Source organism: Nuphar pumila, chromosome 6 (assembly GCF_984573655.1).
Source record: "Nuphar pumila chromosome 6, dmNupPumi1.hap1.1, whole genome shotgun sequence".
Taxonomy (NCBI): domain Eukaryota; kingdom Viridiplantae; phylum Streptophyta; class Magnoliopsida; order Nymphaeales; family Nymphaeaceae; genus Nuphar; species Nuphar pumila.
The window spans coordinates 105,739,375-105,751,518 of NC_143254.1; the positions used below are offsets into that span (position 1 = coordinate 105,739,375).

The 12,144-nt window shown below is 38.4% G+C and overlaps 1 protein-coding gene across 1 annotated transcript; it reads left to right on the top strand.

Moving 5' to 3' along the window:
* Positions 1–5,230: 5,230 nt before the first annotated feature.
* On the top strand, positions 5,231–7,127 carry LOC149835547 (uncharacterized). The gene is made up of 5 exons (XM_090009613.1): positions 5,231–5,641; positions 5,906–6,142; positions 6,463–6,528; positions 6,749–6,814; positions 7,038–7,127. Exons 1-5 carry the CDS (start codon positions 5,231–5,233, stop codon positions 7,125–7,127), a joined length of 870 nt encoding a protein of 289 aa, XP_089865739.1.
* The last annotated feature ends 5,017 nt before the right edge of the window (positions 7,128–12,144 follow it).

Sequence of the window (12,144 nt, forward strand, 5' to 3'; positions counted from 1 at the left end):
CTTATATGACTAATATTTTCTTGAAAAAAAAACTTAAAGATGCATTTAAGCACAAATTTGATTTTATCTGTAGCTTTATGTCTCTTTTGCCGCCCGCTTGGGGCGCTTATTGTAGGAGGGAGACGTTGCCCATCTCCCATGAATGGAAAGTGAAGAGAGGGAGGGGGGAGACATCTCCCTCGACAAAGGAAAGAGAGAGAGAGGGGCACAGTGGCAGTGATGAATGCCACTATTGGTAAGTTCCTTTTCTTCATTTCTTAAACAAAAAAAAAAAAGGATGTCGGTAACTGCCTAGTTGCCAACGATTTACAGAGGTCCAGGGACAGGAGATAGGAAGGACCCTATCCATGTCGCTCATAGCAATGGTGAGGCACAGAAGGGACACACCCGGCAATCGACAGGTTGCTGGTGATGAAAAAATAAAGGCCAAAATGGCAGGGGTAGGAGGCAAACCCTACCGCCCGTCATTCGCGGTGAGGAGACACAAAACGGTTAGTCCCCTCTGCCCTCACCACCGGCTAGTGCCAACGGCCTGAGATTTTAAAAGAAAATCAGAACACAACAGTGCCATCGCGTTCATGTGAACTACAACGGGGATTGCCCATGCAGCAATCATCGACAACCGTGAGATTGTCGGAGGTAGTTGCACAGTGAAATAGAGGGAGACAGAGTCGACCAGGCATCATGCAAACTCGGTCTGCACTTAACGACAAATTGAATCGGTCGTGTTGCTCGGTCTAGGTACAAACCAGACCGAGTCGGGTTAGCGAATGATTAGGATGACTCGGTCTGAGTGTGCTTAGACTGAGTCATAAGGAAAAAAATATCTTTGCAGTTGGACAAACCGAGTTGAGACTGAGTATTCTCCTTACACCATCTCGATCTGAATAAAACGAGTCAGGTCTGTTTTCTTGGTAGATCAGCTCGATCTGAACAAACCGAACGGGATCCATATTGAGGGCAGACTGACTCGGTCAGGTTTTAAAATATATATATATACAAACAGATATGGACATGTATATGGAGAGGGTTGAAAATCGAGAAGGTGAAGACTTCAATTTTCCTAATACGACTCGGATATGGGTTTGGATCCAAACTCAGACCAGATTTTGTGTACATAAAGTTGATCCAAAACTAATTGGATCTAGTTGGGTTTAGTCTAAATCTAAGTCTTTTTCATCGTTGATGTCATACTTGTACCAAACTATTAGAAAAATGTTTGGATTGGGCATACTGAATTCAAGATCCAGTCAGGTTTATAGTTGAAAACTTAAATAATTTGCTTTGGAATAAGAGTGAATCTGAATTTAGAATTCAATTGAAAGATCCAGTTAAACTAAATTTGAGTTGTAATAAATGCGAATTAAGGATTGTGTAAAGACAAAATGAATAAAAAAAAATTATATGAACCCTAAGATGGTCGAAGAGTAAAAAAAATATTTTGCCCTCGATATACTCAATTAGTAAACGAGACATAACTTGTCACCCCAATATCAGATTCAAGAGATTTTTGGATCCTTGAGTTCTTCTCTTCGAGTAGAATCCATTAGCAGAGGATATAATGACAAACTCTGAAAGAACAGAGTCAAAGTTTGACATTAAAGTCTAAGGGTATTTTTATAATTTTTCATAAAGATAAGACTTTAAATGATAATACGAGATTTTGTATATTTCATATTAGAACTTACATGGAGTTGAAATTTAAGTATTCAAAGTAAGTGAACATCTGTAAATTTTTCTTCAGTTAATTAAAATACATGCCAGTTGGTTTAGGCATCTTTTAATGTGATTCCATGTGTTTTAAGTATGCTAGTTTTATTTTATTTTGAATAGAATAATTGTTTAATTAGCATGCTTAGAAATCTATAACCTTGATGTTCAGTATGATGCTTAAATATGATTAGGGATGACAGTGGACCGAGGCAGGGGTGGAGGACAAGGTCTCCACCCCCGTCTCGTCTCAAAATCCAAACCTCCATCTCTGCACGGGGATAAATTTTAACCTCCACCCTTGCCTCCATCCCCGGTCCAAACGGGGGCGAGGCGAGACCCTGTTTCCCCTTGGTTTATAATCATTCCTTGAAGGATTGAGGACAGGCCAGGGCAAGGCGGGGAATGGGATAGGGACGGGGTGGGGGAAAGCGTAAGTCCATCCCCGCACGGGGATAGATTTTAACCTTCATCCCACCCTTCATTCCCGTTTCATGCCCTTCATCCCCGGTCCAAACGGGGTGAGGCGGGGCGGGGACCTGTTATCCCCTAGTCCACTGCCATCCCTAAATATGATAATACAAGTTACATGTTTCTTGATTTATGACATGATTTAAATTATGAATGTATCATGTGTAGAAATAATCATGACATTATTGCATGTAAAAGATTGATGTATGATTTGAAAAATGAGTGCAGAGTTTCAGAGTTTTGAAATAGGATCTGTTCTGAGAATTTTACGCTTATACCCTAGGAGAGACATTATAAGTGTCGTGATTTAATAAGCTGACTCTATGATGAGTTGTTATCCTTAAATATATGACATGCGAGTACATGTTAAAAAGTAGCTAGTAGACATACATTGAGGATTGTATAAGGCACTAACCTTAAGAAATAAAAGTTAGAAAGAATAATGCACATATGATAACCACACAAAGCATAATAAGAACTTTACTGGATGAGACATGGTCTAGAGAATTGTTTGAGGCAGCCTTCTATGCTTTCTAATTGCTATATGCTTCAAACACTAATGTATTTGTTAAATGCTTGCTTCTTGCTTCACGTTTGAGGTTTTTTGCAACTACTTCTTACTAGAAACTAGTATGTAGAAATGGTGCTCAGTTTTTGCAGGGTATGTGGAAATTGTTTATTTCTCGGGGATTGATTGCAGAACTTGCTATGGTTTTCTTTCTGTTCTGAGAAAATTTGGCTCCCTAGTGGGATTCATTTGGAAAAAATATGAAGTTGGTTTCTCTCTGGGGTTCTTTGTACCAAAATAACAAAAATGGATTCTTTACTGAAGTTTCTCTCCATCGGTAAATGTTGTTTTTTAGAGTTTCCTTTAATATTCCATTTGCTTGAGTTCCTTTTTTCTTCTGTGACTTCTCTGCATTTCTGGCAGTTAAAGGTCGTTGTTCTTAGTTTTAGACTTCTAGTGTGCACTTTTTAAGACAAAGCAACTTTTCTTTTTAAAGTTTATGCAAATTGTTTTTTTTTTCCTGTACTCTCTCTCTCTCTCATGTCTCATATAGTATTTGTGTGACGTAATGGAAATTTTTTGTTATAACTAATGCCAATCCAGGGACAAGGGCTGGGTTTCAAATGATCATGGACAAGAGGCAGTCTGCGGCACGCCGTTTTGCTTCTTCAATAGGACCACCCTCCTACCAAATTCTTTTGATTTTGATATTCAAGTGACTCCCCACGTCCTCAAAAATTCTAAATTGCCAGAACGTGGCCCTTATCAATGTCCTTATAAAAAGTCCCATGTTTTTCACTTTTGTCATTGTTTAATCACTCTAGTCAGAAATTTTCCCTCTATGCCATCTCGAGTTTCTCAGTCATTGCCTCGGAATCCAGATCCATGGTTAGTTTTAAGAATAGAGCTTGTTGTCTAATACTCTGACATTTTTAATCGATCACTTCTGAGTTTCCCATTTAGTAAATTTTCAGATTCTTTTTTGCACCTCGATTCGTGGGGTTTGGTCATCCTTAATTAGTTTAACATCAAGCTCTGATATATTTGCTAATATCAAGCTCCGTGTAAATATCATTTCATCTAACACCTTGTCATGGTTAAAATTACTTCATCGGCAGTTCATTTTTATTGTTGGTCGTTCCTCTGTTAACCTCTAGTTGTGCTTAGACATCCTTCCTTATTGCCCTTAGTTTCAAACTCAGGTAGCAGTTTATGATTTATACGGATAGGTCCTCCAGCACATAAACTGCTACTAGTGTTTAAGGTAACCACTTTGCAATCCATGATGGTGTCGCATATCTGGAATTGCTGTTTTGAGAATGTTTCAACATTACTAATGAGAATTTTAACATTTTATTTAAGGTGGTGGTATTATATACCTTCCTTTGAGGCCTGTACTACAATTCAGAAATTACAGATGCTTTGATTTGTCCGGTACTACATACAGATTCTTTGGTTCCTATTAGTGGTTTTAAATTGTGATTTGTTCGTGGAATGGGATGATTAGTTGCCACAATATCTGGTCTATTTTTAATGTCAGATTATAATCCAATGATTTAAACCAGTAGCATAAATTGATATTAAGCTTAAAGTACTATGGTTTTTATCATAATTTACAGCAACGGGTTTGGTTGAATCACTTCCTCATTCATTTTATGCCAAGGCTTCTTTGATTTCTCTCAGTCTCAAGTGGTGATTCATGCCTCAGTATGGATGATTAGTTACAATAGTTTTTTCAGCAAATGCCTGATTTCAATCGGATACTTCGAACTTGGGTCAATGTTTAAGGACATGCTTACTCTTATGAGCTTGATCAGATTTACCGGGCTTGAAGGAATATCTTAACCTAATATATGAAATAACTCTTGATATAACTTGTGTATGAAGTCATTTCTGTCTGATAGTTTGAAAGGTTGGACTTTGGAGCTTAATTTCCACGATGTTCTTCTATCTTAATCACTAATCCCACTCAATATCTTTTGTTGATGGCTATGCTTGGTTGGAACAGTTGACAACTGTTCCTTATTCTTTATATTGGTTATGAGCAGGTTCTGTAGACTTGGGGTGTCTTGAGTGGTTCCTCAAGGATAATAAACCTTAATGGGACCATAAACTGATAGTGGCCTCTAAATAGTGACTTTTGATCTTATTACTACAGAAAATTTATGGCTGACCCCTACCTGTCTTTGAGTATTAAAGGTTAAAAAAGGAAAAAGAATTCCAATTAGTCATTTATTTTACTGACATTTTTAATCAATTCCCTCAATCGGCCCATTTCTTAGTTGTCCGGAGAGATGACCCTACAGTGGACTTGATCATCTATGGACAATTCAAAACAGCTTCAGTTCAGAGAATGCTATTATTTTTAAAAAAGAAGTCAAATTTCCCAACCAACAACATTCTATGTGGAGCTTGCTGATGATTGGTATAAGTATGCCTCATTTCCTCATTCCTCATCAAGCTCTTCAATAGTCTTCACCAATTCCAATAGTCTTAGTTCCAAACCTCCATTCAAAACATAACATGGAGCCTGCAACAAAAATGTCTGAACTCGTGTGGAGCTCAAATGGCACCACCAATTCAGTTCAGCATGAGTACTCAATTTCTGAACCTGTGTCAGCTGATGAGGCTGAGATGATGACCCAACTTCTCACTAGCTACTCCATTTCTAACGATCAAAGCGTGTCATCCTGGCCTTATAATTCGGAAGCCTTAAACATGGTTGAAGGTGAAGGATCCCTGGATTCCAGTGTGTATTTTTGTTCAGACTCTGCTAACTCGACACTGTATTACTGGCCACCACAGAGTGCACCTACTCAAGATTATGAAATGTACTCAAATAGTTTAAAGGACCACTCCATTTATTACATGGGGAGTGATCAAAGAGCCAGCAGATTTCTCCCTGCTGGACAGCAGAATCATTGGGGTGATGCAGTATATGGTAATGACATGGTTAGTAGTGATGACCCCGGAGAGATGGGTGCCACAAAACAATTTGAGTCAATCCATCTTTCAGATCAAAATTTAGTACCCAAAAGAAAACCACAGCAAATGGATGATAGTGCTAGTGGTTCGGCACCCAGTTCCTGTGACAATCCAAAGAAAAAAACTCGCAGCTTGAATGACGTGAGTATTGGCTACTGACTTTACGCTTGTTCTACATAGAATTTCAGTGTATGGTTTCTGTTAATTGATCTAAATCCAATGTGGTGACAGGCACAGAGGGGTGGGAAGAACACCCAACTCAAGAAGAACCAGAAAGTTAAAAGTGATGAAGCAGAAGACAATGCTGGTCTGAACCTGCAATCCTCAAGCAGTAACACCTCAGAGGATGACTCAATTGTATCCCAAGAGAAGAATGGAGCAACTTCAAGCTCTGTTTGCCTCAACTTGAATGGTAAAACCAGAGCAGGAAGAGGGTCTGCTACTGATCCTCAAAGCCTTTATGCCAGGGTGAGCTCACCTTTCTGTACTCATTTGTTTTCTTTGGAAGGAACGGAAGAACCAAAGGATTATATAGTTATTGTACATAGATAATGTGCCTCAACAACAAGAACAAATACACATTATGGTGATGATGTTGACCAGTCTTGTTCTGTTAGTTTGCTGGACCAAAATATTAATCTAATTGTATTCTAGCTACTTAGAAGATTAGTTTTTCCTTAAAGAATCTTGGAGAAGATAAACCTGATTTATCATAATGTCAATTTTGTTGCAGAGAGCATTATACAGATCGATGGTATTTTAATAGTGGCTCTTTGATTTTTTTGCAGAAAAGGAGAGAGAGGATCAATGAACGCTTGCGGATATTGCAGAACTTGGTCCCAAACGGCACCAAAGTAAGGCTCCCAAGAGGTTTTATTTCCTGCAATAAAATTTCTTGTATAGTTTTTCCTTCTTTTTTCTCTTTCTCCTTGTTTCTTTGTGATTTTTTTCCAATAAAAAAACTATGATGTCTTCTTGCACATGCAATGTAGCATAAGCAACAAATAAGGCAGTTCAGTACATTTCATCTTTAAACTTTCCTCTAATTTTCATTCCATATGGAAACAACGACAGGTGGACATCAGCACAATGCTAGAGGAAGCTGTTCAATATGTAAAGTTCCTGCAACTCCAAATCAAGGTACTAATAGACAGAAAAAGAAAACTGAGAGAGAGAGTTTCTTTTTAATTTGTTAGTTGGGATGTGGTGCAATATTCTTTCCAGTTTTTCCAGTTGTGGATTTATTTAAACCTCAATGTGTATGTTGCATGCACGTAAAATCTAGTTTCTTTTTTATTGGTTCTTGTATTGTGGTAGCTATGTTGCTGATTATCTTTTATTCTCTCTCTCTCTCTTTCAACAGCTTCTGAGCTCTGATGAATTGTGGATGTATGCACCGATCGCCTACAACGGCATGGATATCGGCCTTGACCTTAAGATCTCTCACCCTTGATCATCATAAATTTCTCAATAACCAAGCGACCAGACCGACCTTTAACAAGTACATAATCACATGGCCCAAGTTTTGGAGGCCTACCATTATCATCATGTTCAATAATCATCAATCACCATATTCCCTTTTTTTGCTTCTTTTCCATAACACGAGCAATAAAGCCTCGTGATTGTTGATTTTGTTCAAACTTAAAAAGGACTTATAAATATTTATATTTTAGCTAAATATATGAATATCTTTGTTTGATTAAATCTGCTTCTGTTGGGAATCACAGACACACGTGCTCGTTGGAGACATACCGTACACACGAGTGGCCACACGTGCATGTCTCCATATGTATGTAGTATGTTGACCATAGTCGTCATGGAAATGTCAAAGCATGATGAACATGATATGATATGCACATGCAAGCAACCAAGTACACGTCATGCATGCCATGTCGCTTTGTCACCTTAATTAAGAGAAGCATCTAGATGTGTGAACATGTTTTGATGGATGCTTTGAGCATGGAGAATTTTCATGCATGCATGTTAAGATGATGCATTTGCCTGAATTTTGAATTTTAAAGGTTTTACGGGTTGCATTATAACGGAACGATTACAGTAAGAATCGAGCATTGCGCCAAGAGTTTTTAGAGAATTCTAGGTTGTGGTTCTGATCTAGTTGCAACTTGTGCAAGGAGTAGGGCTGCAATAGGATCGGATACTGAAAGGTTATTTCCCGATTTGTATCCTTACAATAAGATCCGAATGCAGATTTGGATCAGGTGCAGATTTAATAAATTGGATTTCTTTCAGATTATGATCCAGATCCAAACCTGATTCAGTTTCATTTACATGTAAAAAGCTTGCATTTTATTGTTCCTTACCAGATTCAATATTACCACATATATTTCAGATCGGAATTTAACTCTACCATATTAGATCTTATTTGGATTTGAATCTGCATTGTACATTTCGGTTTCAGATTCGGATCTAACAAGATCCAGCCTGTATCTGATCCGTTTGCATCTCTAACAAAGAGAGGATTCATCAATATCATCTCTCTCTCTCTCTCTCTCTCTCTCTCTCTCTCTCTCTCTCTCTCTCTCTCTCCACAAGCTTATTAAACACACGTACCACAAGCATGACATACAGACACGCATGCGCGCACAAACACAAAGTCATATTTTGTTTAGCTTAATCATCTAGGTGGGTTTAAAGTTGGAAGCATCCAACAATAAGATGCATTAAACAGCAGACCCATATAATCCAACACTCAACTAATTTTGTTTTTGTTTAGTCATTATAATTTTTTAAAATATCTCTAAACTATTCACACGTATGCTCTAAGAGCATTAGAAACTAGCTTGTTGGGGTGAGTTGCCCTTTGATAGGGATGTCAATCGATCAGATTTTAACCAATATCCTACCCAAATCTGACTCCGTTTAGTAAGATTTGGTAGGTCAAAATGCTATCCCATTATAATCTGATGCAGATGTGGTTTTGATTTTTTGCTAAGGAATCCGTCAAAAATACGGATTTGACTGATATCCGAATCCGATTACATGTAAAAAACAGGATATGGTATGGACTTTTCACCATCTGAATTCGAGTCCGTTTAGCTGATTAGTTGAATCTGGTATAGGCCACATCCAATCCGAATCTGAACTGTTTACATCCCTACTCTTTGAGCATGAACAACTAGTTCAATGGAGACCCCCTACATTCCTAGGCTGTCAAACTTCAACTGGAGATCAACTTTGGGAAGCCAATATACCCAAACCTTTTAACTCTGAAATGTGTACCATCAATTCTCTTTTTCAAAATGACAAATCTATCCCTGCTGTTAAACGACTATTAAAGCCTAGGGTTAGGTTAGTTAACAAATAAGAGATCCAAGGACAAAGATTGACATGGGGGAGAACAACATGAAGTTTGTGCACAATAGCTATGTATTATTGCTTGCTCGTGCAAATAGAAAATGGCAGGGAGTGGCTTGACTTTCATGAACGATGAGCAGCCAAGAGCTGCGCTTTGTTTATTTATTTAAGAAAGGTTAATTTTTTTTTTTTTAAATAGTGTGATTTTCAATGGATGTTATTTTGACGTATAACATCCACAATGTCACCTATTTTAAAAATGATGTATTTGTACCATGATATTAGCGTATTAAAAATGATTTTTTGCAGTATTTTGTATTATTTACATGCTTACCATGTTTTATGTATATTTTATATTCTTGCATACACCGATAATTTCCCAAGATTTCTCCAACAAAAGCCAGAATTTTGAATATATCATGAGATTTTCCCGAGAAAAACATTTGAAACTGCTAGTGTTTTTTTTGTTCCTTAGCGAGGCATCCCCTCGACGCAAAAAGGACTCCAAAGTCTAAAGATTACACAAAAGCACCGTATTATTGTGCATGACTGTGACTTGCATTTGTTCTTTTCAGCCATTGGGAATTCTTTCATATTTTTTTTTTTTTTTTGAAAGGCAAGCTGGGGTTAGGTGGACCGCTACCAGTTGATTCCACTAAAATTGTAAGCTTTGTACAGTACCTCTAAAGTCACCTACGGTTTGCCTTCTTGCCCAACGCCTCCTTGATCCTCTCACACTCGACGCCTCTATCTTCATTGATATAGGTTTTGGGGAGGGAATGAAAATCCCACTAATGGAACTTTACTAGCCATATGCTCAGCAACTTCCTTTGGAGCCTGGTTGCCTTTCTCACCTCCATTCAGCTTGAGGCCCATGTTGACAGGAGGAGCAGGCTTCTGATCGAGGGCTATTACTTGTACCTTTCATTTTGGATTTAGACCCTCTCCATTTCTTCTAGATCCCCATGTCTGAATTGCGAACCCCGAGATAAGATCTTTGTATGTACCTCGACGGTGTCCTTCGAAAAGCCTGGAGGCACTGTTGGAAAATCAATCTCTTGAGATCCCAATTGCTGGTTCACCATTTACGGTTGAAAAACAACTGGCGCCATTCGACCCTTCTCCGGTCGGTTGTCTTCCATGCTGCCGCCAGCCACCGCCCAGCCCAGGTATCATCTTTTCTTTAAAAAATCACCATTCCCAAAGGCATTTGTCCATTTTACAATTTGGGCCCCTACCATCAGGTCCCATCAAAGCACCTCTCTCAAAGACAGTTTGCGCCATTCTGCATGTTGGTCCCTTTGTGCATGTTATTATCATCAGGCTGCTCAGTCACCATTCACGCATGCTCCTGAGAGGGCGCCTTTTTGCAACAACTCTTCTTCGATAGGTTCCTTCTCTTGTCTGATTGCCAGGGTGCCGATCTACTGAGTTTCCTTGGGATCAGCATCAAAGGGAGTGCCGGGTCTCTTACGCGAGAGAGGGGTCGATGTGACCTCTCTCACTGGATGGTTGTTGGAGAGCCATTGTTACTGTGTCCTCTGCTAATGCTCGGCTACGGAGGCCACAATAACCAGAGGAGCTGCACCATGGTCGGCCATGCGAGAGGGGGTCGAAGAGGGCAGGTTTTGAGGCCTTTTTTTTTGTAGAGCTGGATGAGGCGTAGGCGAGGCACTCTCACTGAGGTGCCAATTTAAAAGAATAATTTGAGCACAAAAATAGCAAAAAAAAAAACACAATGGAATATAAGTGGTTTCGGTCTGGAATAAACCTAAGTTCAAGAACCCTACTCTCTTTCTCTCACTTGTTTTTTCTTTCTTGAAAGTAGGTTTAGTATTATTAAGATTTTTATGGCATACAGTAATCCTCGTCTTGCCTAATTTGTAGAAATTTGATTACATTAGAAAATGCATTTAGACTCTCGTTTCAACCCGGATTATGGAAACATCTAACTCGATTTTTCATTTTAGTAGGATTGCAATCTCCTTCCTTGATTTCACCAGATGCACTCTTGCTATCTTTATCTCTAACAGTCCCCCGCAAGTTCAACGGGGCTGAGATCACACATTTGAATATGTCGGAGGAAAACGGTTTGGTAAAATATATATGCTATGTGATCTTTGGTTGATATATATTTGATTTGAAGCTGACGCTTGGCAATCAAGAACGAAATGGATGTTGATCTCAATATGTTTTTTTATTGTTGTATGTTGATCTCAATATGTTTCTTATTGTGGAACATGGGATGAGCTCTGTTAGATAAGAAGCTCCAACATTATCATACCATAGATTAGGTGGGTTTGAAAAGAGAATACCCAATTAATCTTGAAGAAGGTTTTGAATCCACATCATCTCTGTAGCGGCATTGGCTAAGGCTTTGTATTTAGATTTAGTACTGGATCTTGATATTGTTGACTGCTTTTTGAAGCGTCAAGATACTAAGTATTTTTTAATAAAAATAGAGTAACAACCTGTAGATCTTCTGCTATCTGGCATTCAAAATTTATATCCGAGAAGTCTTTCTACATTTTAGAAGACGGCGTTGAGAACTCTACCAACGTTTTTTATTTAGTTCCCTTCTTGGATTGGATTCATTTCTTATCTTCAAGAGAAACAGATTCCAACTTTGTTTCCTTCTTGATTTGATCTTTATCTTTGCTAACTTCCTTCTTTGTTGGTGCAGCTGCCTTCTTGGATGAATCTCCTATTTCATCGTTGCTCTCTTCCTTAACGATGAGGATATCTTTCCTGTTAGTTGACCTTCCTCAAATGATGTCTCCCGATCTTTATCTTCAACAGCCCCACTCAAGCTAAACGGGCTACTCAGGACGTTGAGCTTGATACATAGATGTCTGAATCTTGGAGTAGCTAATGGCTTAGTTAAAATATCTGCAATTTGATCTTTAGTTGAGATATACTGAACTTCTAATTCTAGTTTTGCCAACTTATCACAAACAAAATGAATGTTTATTTCAATGTGTTTACTTTGATTATGATAAATTATATGAGAGGCAAAATATGAACTCCTATATTGTCGCACCAGAGTATAGGAATTTTGGATTGACAAATCCCAAGTTCTGGAATCAAGTATCATAGCCAAGTTAATTCAGTTGTGGTATTAGCAAGAGCACATACTTTTGATTGTTTTCTAGAAC

Bases quoted from the DNA above. Each gene is read 5' to 3' on its own strand.
- LOC149835547 (XM_090009613.1), top strand. From the start codon at position 5,231: ATGTCTGAACTCGTGTGGAGCTCAAATGGCACCACCAATTCAGTTCAG. The intron at 6,143-6,462 runs GTGAGCTCACCT...ATTTTTTTGCAG, and splicing joins CTCAAAGCCTTTATGCCAGG to AAAAGGAGAGAGAGGATCAA. The intron at 6,815-7,037 runs GTACTAATAGAC...CTCTTTCAACAG, and splicing joins TCCTGCAACTCCAAATCAAG to CTTCTGAGCTCTGATGAATT.